General features: G+C 40.4%; 1 protein-coding gene across 1 annotated transcript in view; it reads left to right on the top strand.

Moving 5' to 3' along the window:
- Tox (thymocyte selection associated high mobility group box) overlaps positions 1 to 19,608 on the top strand; it is a 308,910-nt gene that overhangs the window by 149,486 nt on the left and 139,816 nt on the right. The window contains exon 3 of the mRNA XM_051159967.1: positions 15,537 to 15,779. Coding sequence (XP_051015924.1) covers positions 15,537 to 15,779 — 243 coding nt within the window. The remainder of the gene's footprint in view (positions 1 to 15,536; positions 15,780 to 19,608) is intronic.

Genomic DNA, 19,608 nt, shown 5'->3' with positions numbered 1-19,608 from the left:
AGCTGTAACTGGTCTGGACACTCAGGACTTCAGCTTGTTTTAAGCCCGAATTTAATCGTCTTACTCTATGCAGTGCAATATTTCTCTTTGCGTGTTTCTAATATCTATCTGAAGGGACCATGTTGCTGGATAGCCCATAATCTTGCAAGATCTGGCTTGTTGAACTTGAGAGAAGTTATGAAGAGAGTAAAACGGAGAGTCAGAGGAGAGGGGGGACAGAAGTCCCTAAGAGACCTCAGCCTTCTTATCATGCTTGAGTGAGATAACAGAGTTAGACTAGGAAACAGAGGTGCACGTACATTGAAATAAATAAGTGAACAAATAATAGTCTGGAGACCCAACATCCAACATGAAGATGCACTTGACATTCTTCGCAAGTGAGTGGATGATGTTCTTGCCACACACAAAGATAGGGCTCCTCTGTGATGACGGGCACATTTATCTGTTTCACTGCAGGAATCATCTTGTTATGTCTATATTATCTAGACTGCTAGGCTGGAAAACATGGCCATGTGGTGGGAAAGAGGGCTTCCTGCCTGAGCTGGATCCCACCAGGACTTTCTTAGTCTTGTCAGAAGAACCACGTTCTGTGGAGTGCTCCTGACTGTTCGTCATGTTAAGCTCTCCTCTCTGGCTCCCAGTAGCACTTTCCACAGTTTCTTAGAGGTGCCTTAACTTAAGATGTCAGTGACCCTCTGAGTGAAGTGCATCACAGGTATGGGTGTTAATTGGTTTCCTTTATCAGTGCCTTCTATGGTCCTTGAGATAGTCTACCCTTGGGTGTGCATCACTGCTTCCCACTCTTTCTTCTTCTTCAGCCATTTCAGAAACATTTCTTTTCAAGTTATCTCTTCATCCTCTGCTCCCTGCTGTCCACTCCCAGGGACAGCATCGTGTTCCTGGTCCCCAGACACAGGCACTCTTCTTCAGTGACAGGTCTGTGTGAAAAGATGCGGAAAGGTGGGTCATATTTCTACAAGAAGTAGTCCCTTGAAGGCAGATTTTCAAAGATAATTCTGATATTCAGTAATAGGGAAGCTCATGTTTCATGATTGAAATGTTTTTTTGTTTGGTTGGTTGGTTGGTGTTCTTTTGTGTCATTTTGTTTGAGAAAATACTTCATCCCTGACCTTGGCAATGAGCACACTACTTTTTTCCCATTTGATTGTCCCACCCTCGTCTCCATCCACCCTACTTCCAATGTCTGAACTGCATTAGGATTCTGTTTCAGCATCCTCCATTCTCCCTCCCTTCCTCCTTCTGCTGCCCTCCTCTATGCAGACAGGTATCCTTCCCCTTGAATAACTTGTTGCATTAACTCAGAGCCTCACATTCCATGCTAAAGGCTAGGCATCCATACTTCAGGTCATTCCCTATAGTCTTCTCAGTTTGTGTTCCATTTTCTCTCTGCCTCCTTCCAACCTCTAAACTGCATTAGAATTCTGTTTCATACCTGCTACTGATGTTTCAGGCTCTCTGACAAGTGGTAAATGTTATGGTTTAGAGGATTGGCCCCAGAATCCAAATGTCACCTCCGTGCTCTTCCACACAGTGCTATTATTTGGAAGAAATGGCACCTTTGGGAAGTAGACCCAAGTGGGAGATCCTTAGGCCACATGGGCCACACCCGTAGTGTGAACTGTGGGACTGTGGTCTCCTTTCTCTCCCTCGCAACCAGTAGCCTAAAGCAAAGGGGCTCTCAGCCATGAATGAAACTTTTGAAATTATGAACCCAAGCAAACCTTTGCCTTTGTAAGTTAATTGCCTCAGATACTTCTTTATTGGGGAAGCTAATCAATATGATAAAGCATAGTAGTCCTGTGGACTCCTGCAGTCTTATCTTTATGGGCACTGACTCAAACCTTTTACAGTTCATTGAAAGTACAAATAAGTATTCAGAAACATCCATACCTGTGGGGAAACTCTCCCCTACGAGCTTCAGGTTTGGTTTCTGACTCCTCTGGGGACCTGTACCTGGTAGCAGTGCAGACTTCAATTTATCAGTTCGCCAAGATGAGGTGAACGGCCTCCAGCTTTCTGACCCTAGTACATCAAACTTCTTTATCTCCTACTAATAAAATCACCACCGAATCAGTGAGCACAGTCCTGTATTGGTGACTTCATCACTCAGGCCATATTTAATCCCAAGGAATGTTGACTCCACTCCACTTCACTTTTTTTTTTTCCTATCATTTGCTCTTTCTTCTTCCAACCATACCGTTCAGCTCTGCTCATCATCTTCGTGAGTTCATCTCACCTGCTCACTCCCTTCACCGTTGTGCGTCTCCTCACTGTGACTGGGAGGTAGACCTCAAAGTCTTGGCAATGTCTCCCATGTTTGATGTGGAGGAGCAAACTTGCCCCTGTATGGCACATGGCCCACAGGGTCTTCCCTGGATGCTGTGACCCGAGAAGGCGGGATCTGCTGCTCTCCTTTCTCTCTGGGTCTCACGTACCTGTTATAATGTTTGAATAATCAGAGTCTGCAGCGCTATTTACTGAAATCTAAGTAAATGAATAAACATATTGTGTGTGTGTGTGTTTGTCACATTGATTAGCTGAGACTTCCATTCCCAAAGATTCTCAATCTTGCCTTGCGGAAACGTAGCACAACTCGTATCATTTGGTTTATTGCAGTGGCACTAGTAGTGCTACTGGATGATAAACCAGGACACATTGAATCTGAGGTACCAGTGTCCCCTCCTCCTGGAGTCATTTCAACAACAGGACATGCAGAGTTAATATGGTAATAAGCTAAAAATTAACTGGAATTATCATCACAGCAACTTGCTGCTGTTTATAGAAAGCAACCCAAGAACAGTGGGACCACTTGGCTCTCCAATTTCATTTTTGTACCAATATTTTTTCAAATCTATTCTTAGAATTAGGTTCTAAATTTTGCAAACATGCCAATGACTCTATTTTGTAATTACATGTTTCCTTAATGAGAAAATGCTGTAGATCAGAGTACAAATGATGTATGGGAGCGGGGGGGGGGGGGGGGAGAGGCCTAGAAAGGGATGTATTTTTAAGAATATTTTTAAAGTAAAAAAAATCTTTATCATGATATAAATTTGAACCATGGATTAGACCAATTACTTTTAGATCGATTCCTTTTGGAAATTTTTGAGGAGTAAAGTTAAGCTGACTTTTTGACCATTGGGCCAATAAAATGAGGAAGCTGGATGCATCGTGTAATCTAGTTAGCCCAACAGAGTCTGGCATCTTAACAAGCACAGACTAGTTACTCAAACCAGTCTTCAGTATAACATTCAAATGATTACTGTGCAGTCCCTGAGGTATTCATTACAGACAAAATTGCTCCTGTTGCCTCGCATACAAGCTGAGTTTTCAATGGGAAATGAAAGGATGCCTGGAAAAAATAGGCCACCTAATTAAGTTAAACTACTCTAGCATTTGGCTTGACATCTTCATTACTCAAAATTTAAAAGATGCTTCACTTGAACACACAAGTTACTATTGTTTATGTTGTTTTCTTCCTAAATTGGCTTCTTACATGGTAGTCTATTTTTCTGCATTATATCTTGAAATGGCTCACATAGTTCTCCCACTTTAATTGTTGTATGGATACTGAACACAGACGCCATACAAATAGATGTCTTTGAGCGCATGCTCATTAAACACACGTCAGTCTTCCTGCATATTTTCTAGATCATTTATGGACCAGTATGGCTAAATTTAAATTTAATATTATTATTATTAATAATAATTATTATTATTATATTTTATTATTATGTGGGCTGTTGACTGTGTTAATTACAAACGACCATCTATGTGTGAAATACCGATTTCTTAGGGGTGTAGATGGACCGTAAAATGCAGACTGAACTCCATTGGTCCCGGGGAAGTGTTGCGTTTCAACCCTGCCAGCAGAGCTATTTCAGGAACATTTTAAAACATAAACACGTGTGAAGCTCGCCATCCCTGATTGCCAGTTTCTACTCATTGACACTAATGAGGCTGCTGACAGGTTAAATGTTGTGTATCATATACATATCCAAGCGCTGGGATTTGTGAATATAAGACTCATTTTTTACTTTCAGAAAATGAATGTTTGTTGCCGGGCATGCTTGAGCATTTCATTATAATTGTCTAATAGTCTGGTTTCTTTTTTTTTTTTTTTTTTTCTGGCATTATGGAAATGCATCTCAGTGATAAAAATTATTTTTAAAAATGCAAAGGAACGGCACTAGTGGTAAAAGGCAGATTCTGGAGTTGCCAAGCTCCAAAGGGAGCTTGGCTTACTCAGTGGTAAGACATCTAGGGACGACCAGCTGTGCAGGCACTGGGATGAAGTGTGTGCAGGGAGAGCAAAGCTGACCGTCTCATGGTAGCATTTGGTACATTTCTCAACGAAGTCTTTGCCTTTTCCACAATTATATTTTGAATATTGTTTTCTTTAACACATGGGGAAATACAACCGTTTGTGACAAAATGTGCCGTTAGAACATGCTATATTTTGGGGGGGCACTTGTAATAAACCTGTCACCAAGGAATGCCTAAAAACATTGGCATTCAGTCTCAGAAGAATGTGTGTTGAGTCATGACGCCTGTCCGTACCAACTCTGTTTCCAAGGCAATTAAAGTTTGCTCTAAATAATCACTAAAATTTTAACATGTCAAGTAGAAATGACTATGCTCATTTTTAATATAGGAACAATGCCAAGGCTTGAGGGTATTTTTCCACTCACCCCACGTCTCTGACACTTGCTGTTGTCCCCTCACCTGCCACCCCAAACACCTTTCAGAAGTGTCAAGTTTCCCTGAGTACTTTCAGTTCCTGGGTTTGGAGACAGAACCATTTATACTTCCTAGAAACTCAAAGAGGTTTCACTTTAATTTTTATTTATTTCTATTATGTCTCCTACACTTCATCTGACCTTTATTATTTATATTTTAGATATTAAATATATTTAGTGACATTAGTTGGAGTGTATTCTCTGTACCGCCCTAGCTGTCCATCAGTTCTGATTACTGAGCCTGTCAGCTACAAAGCCAAGCAGGTGGCCTGGCTTGGTGACTCAGCTGGGATAGGTCACCAGACCTCTGAAGGTCACAGTTTGAGACCAACAATGAAGGCTTTTCTGGATACATCTGAAAAGAGCTCTTCAAGAGCTAGCTAACCCTCCCGTGAGTTCTCATTTCCTGAAATCATGAAGCAGAAAGGCTTTGCCGGACATGAGGGCCAGGGCCTGGCCGCTCTGCACAGCAGCCACCTTCCGGGAAGCTGAAATTGTACTCATCCATACTGAAGAGGGAACCTGCTAAGCCCGGCCTAAGCAGTTTCCCAGCTTCTGTGTTCTTGTGAGGCCAGCTTGGTGGCTGAATAGCTGCTCGTGTTGGCCTCTCTGTGGGGAGACAGTCACACAGTTGCCCTCCGTACTCATAAAAGCCATCTTCATCCATTCACTTGTCATTTATTCCTTTTGCACTAAAGCTGATGATGAGCTGCAGCAGGACGTTTATGTTTGCTAGAAGTTTAAGTTAACATGCCCCTTCCTCATGTCCAGAATGAATTAGATTCACAACAATGAAAGTGACGGCGCACTATCGCTTTCCGCCATTGACCTGAAGAAAAGCTTTACCAGCAACCCTTTCAGTCCTTACAACCACTCAAGGAGACTGAGACAGATTGAGTGTCGTGGGAAACACCAAAAAGTAAATTTCACAGTGAACCCTTTGAGTTTGGGAAGGTCTAAAGCCCATGTTAGCCTCCATCTTTGTTGGATGAGGCTTAATTTGGTTTTAAAACTCCATTGCACATTGGCAAACTGGCCTCAGTCCTTTTCTGGACTGGGAGAGCTCCACAGTGTTCCATGTGTGGTGGTGGCTTGAGAAATATTGGGTTGAACCAAACATACATATTTGAGCTTCTCAAGCTAAAATCACCAACTACATCTTTGGTCACATATTTTTATATACTCATGTCTATAGAAGGTGGCTGTTTGCCACATCTGGATTGGTTTATCAACAGTGGTGAGTTTTTCCTCCTCTTCTCTAGACACGAAGTATGTGCACTACTGTAGCCGTGCACTGCAGATGAGGAGATGGAAGCACAGAAACGCTGAAAGATTTGCTCGTTTTAGACATAATTAGAAACAGGAGAAATCCATATTTTTTACATTTAATAAGTTGACAAGATGCGTTGGTTTTCAACACACTATTTTAAACACGAAATTTTCTTAGCATTCTGTGACTCCATTTAAATATAAACATAGAACTCTAGACTATTCTCCTAAGGAAATAAATGGATATGATTCATCCTAGTGATTCAGGTCAGGAAAACTGGAAACAGTTTAAATATTCAAAACCAGAGCCTGATGAAATAAACTACAGAACAATGAAGTAATATACATACATTTAAACAGTGATTAGAGAGCACTCGTTAGCTTTGAAAATCATTATATGGGAAAAGGTCAAATTACACAGTGTTGACATAAAGGTAACAAGTATTTACCTGCTTCTGCTGGTCCAGGGCATCACCGATAGGCTGCACATTCTTTCATTTTCCTCATCCGCCATGGCAACCTCTTCATGTGTTGAACACTCTCATTCATGCTGCATAGACTTGGAATCTCAAGCATAAAAAACAAAGTCATAATTCCTTTTAAGAGATGATCTGAGACGTGTGCCTGGTGTTTCTGGCTCCTAAATCAGACCCCTGACATAGAATTTAAAAAATGAAAATAAAGGGTTAAAATGAAATGTCAAGGATGCAGTAAAAAGGCTTCAGAAAGACACACATTTCATGATTGTTCTTTTTTTTTCAAAACTTGATTTACTTAGGTTATTTATAAAATAAAGCAATTCATAAAATAACATCTCAGACTGTATCCAGTCATAAGATTTTAAAAAACTAGAAAAAAATATAGGTTGCATTTTACCTGATTATATATTTAGAATTGAAATGAAATATTTCATTTAGACTAGTAAACAGCGAACATGGAATTGTGGCCTGTCACTGAAAATCAGGTGTGACCTTGGCTAGGGTCTTAGAAATAACTCCTTAACTTTGGCCCACTTTCCTTCTTCTCTCACGTGTTGGTGGGAACACATTGTTGTCAAGAAACCAGTTAGCGTCTGCTTTTGGTTTCCCTTATTTATGACAAACACACTCATGCTTGGCTTTTAAATGTCCTCTGACATACTGTGAGGGCACGCATACACAATTCTAAGCCACACTAAGAGGAAGCAGCTCTCTTCCCCATTCCCAAGATCATTAACAAATAATAGGAAAGAAGTCCCCTGCTGCTGGTGACAGCCATGAGAGGAGGGTCAGGAAACCGTGTCCCATGAACATCTGGTATAAGTGCTGGCCTCATGACTCCCAGAATGCTCGACACTCCAGCTTATTAGCCCTGACCTCAGCTGTTCCAGTTCTGGCTCCTGGGTTCTCTGGGTGTGCCCCAGTTGAACCCATTTTTTGATTTCGTGGAGGTTTTGCACTCTGGTTTCTTATAACCATGCTTTCTCTAATACCACAGTGCTAGCAAAGCCCAGCACTGAATCCAAAGCCCAGTTGGTTTTGATTGGTGAGATCCATCTTGCCCTGCGAAGGCCTTGCTTTGAGCCTTGTTTCTGCTGCCTATTCAGGCATGGGTTCGTGTCCTGCTCCTCCCTTGTCACATTTGAGCAGAAATATGTAATCTTCAGGCCCTATGATCTGTATAACCTGATGACAGCAACACTTCAGCATTCCAGCTCTACATGATTCCCCTGCCGTGGCCTTCTGTGATCACCTACTTTGACATCTCAAGCATATGGCCTTTACAGGGGGCTTACATAATCTTTTTTCTAGCTTCCAGTCATTCCTTTCCACAAACTGTTTTCCAATTCTCTGTATCTCAACTTACTGTTTGCAGAATGTATTAAACATAGTAGGCATTCAACAAATGTTTCTATACTGAATGAGCATGAATTTTTTTTTTAAATATAAGGTTCTAAAAATTAATGAGGACAAATAATATAAATGTTGTGCTTTCTGCCCAAAAATTTATTTTGATAACTATTGGCTAAAAATTAGTACATTGCGTGTTTTTAAAGAAGATGATTTATTGCTATTGTCTAACATGTGAAGAAAGACAAAAAAAAATTGTTTTCAGGATCGTTGGCTTGAGCACATCAATGGCACTGTTGGACAATTCTTGCTGAGTGTTAAGATGATTTATGTAACAGTCCAAAGCTTTCCACAGTAATACATTATAGTCTCAAGCTATCAACCCTTGTTCATGCAGAGACAAAAGAATCAGAAAAAGATCTAACTCTGAAGGTCTTCTCAAAAGAAATTAGAGATTGAACAGATGCTGTTCAAAGCCTTTGGGGGGAAAAATCACTTCAGCAATACAAAGTCTTAACTTTGCAAAGTGTATGGAGAACATTTAGGGGTTTTGTTGTTGTTGTTTGTTTAGTTCTGTGGGGTTTTGTGGAGTGTATTTTGACTAGATTTCTCAGCTCACTTTGCTTTCTATGAAGCTACTTGAATTATGCAACAGGAATGCTCACTAATAGGAGATCAAATATGTTTAAACATCGACATTTTCCTGTCGCTGACTTTCAGGACTTACATTACATATTAAAAATTAAGGCATTCTGTATGTGTTTGATGGCAGTAGTGTTTATTTATCTTTCAAATAAAGGCCTGTACAACAACCATATTTTACAGCGTTATAGCTATAGCCGTATTCTTAGTGGTTTGCATGGCTGCATCAGTCTATCACATAATTCAAAGATGTGCACAAGATGCAAGCTGTTGAATTCTTCTGAGTTATGGGACTTCTTGTCACCAAAGATTGAGTGCTGTGCAGAATGCCTGCAATATGTGGTAGACGCCTACCAAACATAGCACCCCACTGATAGAGAATTATATTTTGAAAAGATAAAAAACTGGAGGAAAAGTCTTTATTATTTGTTTCTGGCCCAATATGAATTAACTCTCTAGTTGAGTGATATGAAAACCTGAATTCTCTGCATTAAAAAAAAAAGTCACTGTAATTAACATTCCACTTGCAGACGCAATAATGTGGCATGGAGATACAAAATAAAGACCAGGCGGCGGCAAAGGAAATGTGGGCTGCAGACAGAGGAAATAAAGTAAACAGGATACTCAGGGCATGGAGTATGTAAAGCAGAGAGGCTCAGAGAGTGAGTACCCACGCAGTTAAACAGGAAGTGAGGACCTATGCAATTAAGCAGTCAGGAGAATGAGACCTTCCAGAAGTTAGGTGAGAACTCTCCTCTTGCACTGATATGGGGGCTGGAGAAGGCTGCATGGGTGGGACGGGTGTTGGCTTTAGTCATATGTCTGAAAAGGCATGCAAGCAGACCAAGCCAAAGGTGGTCAGAAGGCTCCCCTGGGTCTTCTCCTAACCCTGGTCTCTTTGGTTGTAGGCTTAGAATTGAACCCTTTCCTTAGCAAGTTGCTTCTCTGCCAAAAATTTCCCTGGGAAGACACACACACACACACACACACACACACACACACATACACACACACACACACACACACACACACACACACACACACACACAATCTAAGAATCTAGGACACGGCATGATGATGGCAATGTATTGTTTGTGCATATTTAGCATGGTCATATGGGCTCACAGATTCCTTCACCCTTTGGCTTGGATGGGAATCCAGCAGCCCCAGGCTGCCTGGCTGCCGGGCTCTTTAAGGAGCCAAGCTGTTGGCCTTTCCCTGGTGACTCAATTCCAGCACTTCGGTGTCCTTAGACCACTCTCTGCTCCCAATTATTTTATCCAGTTATTTTATCCCTTTATGTAAAGCATGCAGCATAGGGACTGAGTAGATGGCTCAGTCGGTAAAGTGTTTGCCAGTGAACCCTGAGGACTTGAATTTAATCCCCTGCATACATAAAGGTCAGGTGCAGTTGCCTATGCCAGTATTCCTAGAGCTTGCAAGGTGAAGCCAGGAGAATCACTGGACCTCAGTGGCTAACTCAATAGGTATGCTATAAGTTTAGCAAGAGACATTATTTCAAAAATAAGGCGGAGAGGCTTAAGAGATGGCTCAGCAGTTAAGAGCACTGCCAGAGGACCCAGGATCCTTTCCTAACACCCACAGGGCAACAATCCTCTGTAACTTCAGTTCCAGGGTATCTGATGCCCTCTTCTGGCTGCTGCTGGCAATGCTGCCACATGTTGCACAGACCTACAGTAGGCAGGCACAGCACCCATATACATAAACTAAAAATAATAAATCCTTCTTTTCTTAAGGTAGAGAAGGATTGAGGAAGGTACCCAACATTGATCTCTAGCACACACACACACACATGCCTATATCATACACACACATATATGCTAGTTGTGTGTGCACACATAACCATGCATGGACATATACAGGAAAAGAAAGAGATGCAATCTAATTTCATTCAACTGAATGTGAAGCTTGTCCTTGAATGTCTGTGCAATGATTAAGCACATTGTTTATAACTGTACAGTTTCCTCCACTATCAGGCCTTACCAATGGCAAACAGATGGAAATTCCTATACAATCTCCTTGTATTAAACAGCTAGTCCCCAAAAGACTGTTTGTTCTTAGACATAGCCCAATCTAAGGCATGTATAAATCTATTTAACAACAACCTTTTATCAGGAGCATTTTATCTGGAGAACATAGACTATTGGATTTTAATGTATATTTTATATGCTCTCAAGAACTCAATGAATTGAGTTTTAGTATGAGCTCCAAAAGAATAGAAAACTTGCTTCAGAAAGCAACCTCCTAAGTGCTCTTGGGCTGGAGAGATGGCTCAGTGGTTAAGAGCACTATCTGCTCTTCCAGAGGTCCTGAGTTCAATTCCCAGCAACCACATGGTGGCTCATAACCATCTATAATGTGATGTGGTGCCCTCTTCTGGTGTGCAGGCATACATGCAGGCAGAGCACTGTATAAATAATAAATAAATAAATCTTTTTTTTTTTTTTTTTTTTTAAGATACTAGATAAGGCATGTCAGTGGGACTCCACGGGTGCCAGTCTTTCCAACATGCTGTGACCACTCCTATTCATCACTGAAGCAATCATTGCCAGGTTTACCACCTGCCTACTTCTCTTCAGAGAACTATGTGGCATTTTCTAAGTGAAATTTGCAAAGACCACATTTTCAGATTTTATGAAAATGAGTTGCAATGGTCACAGACTCTGTTATTTACAACTATAAACTTACTCTCTTGAGGGGGATAATATTTTTAAATTGCTACTTTAACGTTTCAAACAATCCCCTTGCAGCCTGAAAAGTTCATCTGTTTCTCAGAATTAGTCAAAACCCTTATGTTAATACACCCTGCCCCATCCCACACTTGATGGTACTTGGCTTCTGCAGGACCCAGTGAGGCCCAACACTTGCACCACCATGAGAGCTCCCCATGTTGATAAACAGTGAAGAGCCTGCACTCATGGGAGTTTCATATTCTTTTGTGCTCTGGATCACTGTATATGTATGTAGATTAGTTGTGGTTTAGAATAGTGTGTTTGCATGCCTGTTTTCAAGGTACCTTTTATTGAAGTAAAATTTCAACAGTAAAAGAAAAAGAACAGGAATGTATTTGATCCCACTGTCCCTAAGTTCTTTCCTCTGTTCATAAAGGTGGTCACTGGTGACTTCCACGTTTGTTGGAGACAAGGGAGACCAATGGTTTAGATTCTGACCTCTGGTAAGAAAAGATAGATGGACTCTTAGAAAGGATCACACACATGATCTTTGTTCCTGGGAGAATTTGAGAATGGTTGATTGCTTAAAATCCAGGCCAAACTGGAGGGAAGAAAATAAGTACTTTATCAGTGAGCGAGTGCTCTATCTGGTCCTAGCTGATGACTCTAAAGCAGGATGGCTTTGCCTTAGTCTTCTCGGGCTGGTCCTTCTGGAGTGTTCTGTTGCTATGATCAGAGTCCTCACTCCTTTCATCAGGACCTGTCTGCGGATGGAGCATCAGGGACTAGCCATGGCCTCCGGCTACCAAGCTGTCACCCTACGTGCCCTCCTGAGACACGGAGAGTTGCCTGCCCACAGCTCTGAGACAGTGGGTCATAACTCTGCATTGTGAGCCATTTGTGTGACCATGTGAATGGTTAGAAAGCCACTTCAGGGCCAGGTCAGCAGTCACAGGACAATGCAGACTCCTCTGCCTGGCCTTGGTGGGTATGTTGCTCCAACCCTTCTTCTTACAGGACACTGTAGCTGCTTGACACTGTAGGAGATGACTGTTATCCTTTGTGTTATCAACTAGCTCTGGCAGTCTTGAGAATGCAAGATAATTATTTAGCCTGTGAAATAATTGCAGTCTGCTCTCAAGCTTCATGCTTTTGAAAGCTCAATTTAGCATTCATTATTTCATTCATTCATTCATTTCATTCATTCATGAATGCATGAATTTGGCAATTCTTTTTATTATTCGGCAAACATTTAATGATGACTCTAGCAAGCGCTTTCATGAGAATAAGTATTGAATCACACACACACACACACACACACACCCTGTCGTGCTATGCCCCTCCAAACTGCAAACTGGACGTAATATAAACCTCACTTATTAAGCACATCATGAGTAAGATCTGGAAAACCAGAGTGTACCTGCCATGTCATAAAAGCCAGTGTTGGAGATTAATTCATTTCCACATTAGAAAAAAATGAAATTAGTCTACTATTGAACATTTTAAAAGTTCTGGGACATTTTGACATTTAAACAATTGCCATGGCACTTTTATAAGGCATCAATTACTCTCTAATAGGCTCATGGCAAATAACCACATCATGACTTCTAATGTAAGGAGCAGAAACAGCTAAGTAACCTTATGTTGTTAAAATTCTTGACCCACATAACTATGTATTACCAGTTAAGTTGTGGAGTCTGTGGTTTGGGCACATAATTGTACGGATTAAGTAACCTTAATGTGTAATTACATGAAAATAAACCACATAGCTTAGCTAAATTGCAGTCCAATTGTTATCACCAAATGTAAAGTGATACCAATTAAACCTTCCTTTAAAACACCACAAATTAAGATTTAACTACCGAAGAAACTCTAGAATGTAAAGCCATGGTCCATGCTGGGTGAAATATCCCTTAGTATTTTTAGGGGGTTAATGGCACGTCTGAAATTAAAACCAGCTTTCTCTCTTTTACCTCCATATTAGTTATGATTATTGAGGAAAGTTTCAAATGGTCACTGATGGACGTCTTAAAAGCTCTGTAACAAAAACTCAAGATCTGCAGTGCCAGCCGAGAAATAGATTGTGGATTCTTGCGCTCATGTGAAGTAAATATTTAACCAGTGGGCAGACATTGAGGCAGAATTTAGGACAAGGAAAAACCTGTTGTTGATGGTCATAATTCTTGAACTATGAAGTTTTGTGAAACAAAGGCATTTTGTACCATTCAGCCTGATAAAATGATAACGATTAGTCATGGGCCTCAGGTACACTAGTGTCACTTCTACAAGGCCCTGGATTGTGTCACAAGAAAGAGGGAAAGGAGGGAGGGAAGACATAAAAATGGCTTCTTTTTTCATCTTCTATGCATCCCTTACACATGGACTAAGTCAGTCACTGAGTAACGTCTGGACTCCAGTTTTCTCATCAGAAAAAGAAGAAATAACAGCCACACACACACAGAAAGCAGCTGCAAGGTTTGAATAAAGACAAGATAGTAAAAGTGCCTTCACTGTACTTCAGATGGAGTAGGAGTGGCTAAGCCCACACTCGTTTCTACTTCTCCTTCAGGCCCCTTTCTAGCTCATACTGAACACTCATACAAGAAACTGCAAGCTGGGGTCCGTATGCACAGGGTAGTCAAACTTAGAATTTTGACTCAGGACACTAACATGATTTTCAGACAAAAAAAAAAATTTACACTATTAATAAAAGACTTTGGTAAATGATGACTAAACGTTTAAAGCTGTTGGCTTTTTTTTTTAAACAAAATGTTATATAGTTAAGAAAAAATCAGCTGTGAGGAGGATGCAAATCTTCCCTTCACAGACGTCAGATGATACCTCGACATTCTTCTCCATGACCACCACCACACTCCAGATGTCCCAAGTAGCTCCCCACGAAAACTGTCCTTCGGACGGCACCTAAACAAATATCTCAGAACTTGTTCAACATTTTAGCAAGTGCAAGTTGAAGATTTTCTTTCTGTTAGACAAATAGACGCCATCTGGAAAAAATAAGCGCAGGCATTTGGGCAGGGAAGCATACAGCTTACTGGCTGAGCACTCAATGAACAGCGAACACTACTTTCTTTGGCTCGTCCACTTGGCCTGCTCATTTGCTTCAAATCTTGCACACTGTAACAGGCTCTGTACATTTAGACAAGAGAACCTTTGTTAGCCATGCGCACAAACACTGAAGGCTCCTGGAATCCAGGCCAAAATGTTTCTTTTTATATTATGACACCTGTTTAAGAAAATAAGTTCTTTCTAATCCTGCATCTTGGAGTTAATTGCTACAATGTTTACTCAGTTCTTTCGAACATTTTCAACTTTTACCATATTCCCTTCTTAGCCAGGCTTGTCTTCATATAATCTTTCTTCTTCTTCTTCTTCTTCTTCTTCTTCTTCTTCTTCTTCTTCTTCTTCTTCTTCTTCTTCTTCTTCTTCTTCTTCTTCTTCTTCTTCTTCTTCTTCTTCTTCTTCTTCTTCTTCTTCTTCTTCTTTTCTTCTGTACCTTCCTATTTTCAAGCTAGTTTATAAACGAAAAGCCTTTGATATATGAATGCTATTTACCTTGCTGATTACCTTTTATTTCACAGTTAGTATTATAAAATTTAACGTTGTTTGTATCTTTCACCATGGAAGGGAGTGAATTTAAATTGTTTGCAATGTTATCAGTCTGCTGGGGAAATGAAAATACATTTTCACAGAAGTCATGAAAGCGATCTTCACTTTTATTTTGATGATAAAATGTTAATGGTAAAATTAGCATCTAATGGCATTTTAGAACTATACCAAACTTTCAGTGAGCATGTCCTTAGGCACAGGCTTAAGTTACTTCTTAACTAATAACTCTTTTTTTTTTTTTTTTTTTAATTACAAGCAGATAGGTTTTCAAACCGAAAAGTAACTGCCCCAGACTTCTGGAATTCATTTTTACTACATCCCATAATCTTAACAGTAGGGAGTCCTATGAGGCATGTTTGATCAAACAATTTTATAAGTTGCCTTCCTTCCCTACAATTCTCAGGAAGAAAAAAGGTATTCAGCTAGATTAATACTCTAGAAAATGTTAATGGGATCTTTGAAATCTGTTTGAGTTCAACTTCCTAGGAAAACAAAGCCACATAACAGAGGCATGCTTGATACTGAAAGCAGATGTCTCACAAGCATTTTTCCCCATACGTAGAAGAGACAGAACACCAGGGTCATGCCAATGTTTGAATGTCCTAGCCAACTCTGTAATGCTGCTGGTAGATCTTTCCACTGGGCCACTGGGCCCCTGTGTTTGAATGGCAAACAAGTGGATGCTAATTACCATCTGTGTCACTCTCTCTTTTCAGTCCTACCCTGGCCCAAGTCTGGAAAGCGAAGACTTTAACATTCCACCCATCACACCTCCCTCCCTTCCTGACCACTCTCTGGTGCACCTGAATGAGGTGGAATCTGGCTACCACTCCCTGTGTCATCCTATGAACCACAATGGCCTGCTCCCGTTCCATCCACAAAACATGGACCTGCCGGAGATCACCGTGTCCAACATGCTGGGCCAAGATGGCACTCTGCTCTCCAACTCCATCTCTGTGGTAAGGATGGGTTTACTTGATTGTGGTGGACGTGAAAGTCACAGGAGCAATAAGGGAGAGCTCCATGCAGGGATCTTTAAATTGTGTTAATGGCCTTCTAAACCCAGAAAGAGGTTTTAGCTATAGCAATGACTTCTGTGGATCTTGTAAAGTCCTGCGGTTGTTTTTAGTTTTATATTTAAATCAGGAAATTACTTGTTTGATCACTTATATTTGCCAAAGTACTAACTACTGTTGATGATGCTGATAGAAAAAGACTGCTTGCCAGATTTCAGCTAAGCAGTACCAGTATTGCTTCTGGGGCTGTGTTGTTTTCTTAGCCAAGTAGGATGCCGGTATCTTCTGGGAAGTGCCTGCTGTTCATATCAATTTTGTCATTTGTTCTCTGAAATCTTACGAAGTTCTTTTGTGGGGTATCAAGAAAACAGGCTTTGTTTGTTTGTTTGTGTTAGGGAAGTAGAATTCTGTTGATTGAAAGGCTCTCTATTAAGATGTCTCAGTCTGTGGGACATTCTGCTGCTTGGAAGTGTTTAAAGACAAGAAAGTTACGCCCTGGAAAAGTAACAAGGAGCTACGTTCGCAGACCTTCCCGACAGAGTCTGAGCACCTACGTTTCTAAGGTGAAGCTCATAACTGAGAAACGCTGGCTTATCAAAAAGAGTATTCTGATTTTTAATGTCATCTACAAAGTTAATTTTGGTCTGTATGCCAGGAAGTGGAAACAAAAGAAGGTTGTGGTATATAGCCTAGGGAGAACTTTGGACATAGCACCAAGCTTACCTCACAGTCTAACAGTGACTTTCCGTTCCCTGCTCCTTGGCTTTCGTTATTCGACCAGTTAATGGCCCCACCATTGTCATTTTCCTATCACTGAACACCACTACCACAGATTCACAAGGAATAAACCGATACACTAGTTTCTGAGTTTAGAAAGTGTTCCGTATTACCTTTGAGCCTGGTGTTCGGAGAAATGTCCCTATGTTGTGCAGCTTTGCAAGAGTTTTGTTTTGTTTTGGTTTTTGGTAAACATGAGTATAAGGGGTTTAGGATGAAGGAAATAAGAGTCAAAACAAAGCCCAACATGGCTTTTTGGGAAGACAAAACACATAGTGGGTGAAATAGAACTTGATCTTTATATGCATCCCAAGAGGGGAAAACTCATTTGTAGTACTGACAGAGGTGCAAAGCAGCGGCACCACTGAACTGTCTATATTCCTCCTAAAAATTGAAATTGAATATTTAAAGATATATGCAAATATGCAAATCTTAAAAAACTGCGTGTGTGCCAATATCATCATGTTTTAAGTTTTTTTATTTATGTATGTAAGCAAGTGTTTATTTTTATAAATATGGGTGTTTTCCTGTGTAAATGCCTGTGCATAAGTGTGAGGAACCCGAGGAGGCCAGAAGAGGGCATCAGTCCTCTGGGCCCAGAGTTACAAGACCATTTTTGTTTTCTTTGATTTACGATCTTGACATAAGCCACATATACCCGGCTACCATTATCTTCAGAGTATAGATGTAGTGAGTGATATGATTAAATCTATGTGAAATCTGCATTTATTTTTCAAGCTAGCATTGCCATAGGGAAAGTAAATGTTGAGATGAAATTAGCTGCTCCTGTGTGAGTCTTTCTGGATGTATTCTACGACCTGTGGTTTCCTAGACTCTAATGTAATGACACAAGTTTTATAAAGTTGGAAGTACCAGGGGCTGTCTTCTGTCTACCAACTGAAACAAAGAGCCTTTTTAGTTACCGATTTCCCCTATCATGTGGTGTTTATCACAGCTCACCTGTTTGAAAGACTCAAATGATAGCTTACTAAGAACTACAGTGTCTTAGCTGCTCACAGACCTCAGAGAAAACTAATGATTATGAAAATAAGGGAGAAATGCAAAGCAGTTAAGGTCCAGGAGAAGAGCAAGGTCCACTTGTATTGGCCATGTGCTCAGTAGCCATGTGTATTGGCCATGCACTCAGTAGCCACATGTATTGGCCATGTACTCAGTAGCCACATGTATTGGCCATGCACTCAGTAGCAATTCCTAGCTGTGTAGAGAGCAGTAACCAGCTTTATATAGGTATAAAGTTTAGTAGAGGATGCAAGAGGGATGATTTTGAATTAGATAAACATAAAAAAAAGGAAAGTCATGTTGAGATCATGTGGGTGAGATATTTAAATAGGAGAATCGGGACAAAGGCTTCCACAACCAAGATGAGGACATTGAGCTTAATAGGATGGATGGTAAGAAGCCACCATGCAAGGGCTGAGAGACTTGAAGTGAGGACTTAGGAAATGAAAATTTGACTGCAGGGTACCCCTGCTGCCAATATGGCCCTGAATGAAAGGCCATACTAAGAAACTGTTCTTAAACATAAAGGTTTATAATCCCTAAACACATGGGAATTTTGAAGAACTCTACCAGCATAGCAGTGAGGAAAGAGGAGCTGGGTGAAAACCTATTATCATATCATCCTCAAGTGGATATGTATCTCAAGATGAACAGCTCTTTATATCTCCTCGTCTTCATTAAAACACACAGACATACACACATACACACACACACACACACACACACACACACACACACACACATGTTCGCATGCATGCATGCATGCACACACAAGATCATGTTCTTTGGAACAGACTGTACATAGGGCTACCTCTCCATACCTCATCATACTTTCTGGTAAAAACTAAGGCTTCATCCTAAGAACTTAGCTCCAGCTCATTGGTTCACAAACCAACAAACTATTCCACATTACCCAGGTGAATATGGGCAGCAAAGCATCACAGAGAACCCCATATGGTCTACAAACATATGCCAACTAGAAGATTCATTTTAAAATTAAGTAAAGAAACAAAAGAAGTTTCATGGGCTTGCCATGCTTGGAAATACATTTACAAGTAAAGGCAGCGTGTGTTAAGGACACTAACAGCTACAGAAATCAGATACAGTGGGCTTCACACGCCTGTTCCTGTTGACTCCTTTGGGGAGCTTAAAATATGTGTGAGAGAAATTTTTTCAGAGCTAAAATCCTAGAAACTGTAGTGTTCATTTGGAGATCTCTCAAGATCTCCTGCAACATGGGCACAACAAATAAGAGGCAACATTTGCAGATTCTAAATGAGGAATTTGCTATGAGTTGTGAAAATCCTATGGCTGGGAGCCAGAAAAGCAGTTTAGATATGGATAGAATCAACTAACCCCAACTGTATTTTCCAGAAACTTCTCAATGTAATACATGGAACCTGTTGCTTTTAGAATTGTGATCCCATCTTTGCATCAGTGTTTTCCGGTTCTAGAATTTTAGTGAAGGAAGAAATGTGATGAGATGAAAACATTGTAACTCTTAGTTAGAAATTGTATAAATCGTAGATATTGTGATGCTTACTATGAATACATTATTATATGTTATGCATATTACTCCTTGATATAATACATAAATTTCAATGAGATTGTATCTTAAAATTAAATTTTCTTGTACATATTTTATTTCTTATTCTTTGTGGCAACAATAGGTCCAATCCTGCTGTTAATAAAAGTTTCCTACAAGCATCCTACATGGTAAACACAAAACACTTAGACCATAGCTAAAAATCTGTATATGTATGAAATCTCAAATCTCAGCTTTACAAATGGAAAATGGAGGCTCAGAACACTTCAGTTATTGCTCAGTGGCTCAGCCAGTAAACATTCTAGTGTCATTTTCTGGGGAAATGGGGACAGTGATAGTCCTTACCTTGTGGGGCTAAAGGTGTTTGACAAATTGCTAGGACTACTGGCTGGCACATAGGATGCATTGTGTAAGTGCTAGTGAGATAAA

This window comes from Acomys russatus, chromosome 2, assembly GCF_903995435.1.
Source record: "Acomys russatus chromosome 2, mAcoRus1.1, whole genome shotgun sequence".
NCBI classification, from domain to species: domain Eukaryota; kingdom Metazoa; phylum Chordata; class Mammalia; order Rodentia; family Muridae; genus Acomys; species Acomys russatus.
This window is presented reverse-complemented; position numbering and strand designations above follow the sequence as displayed.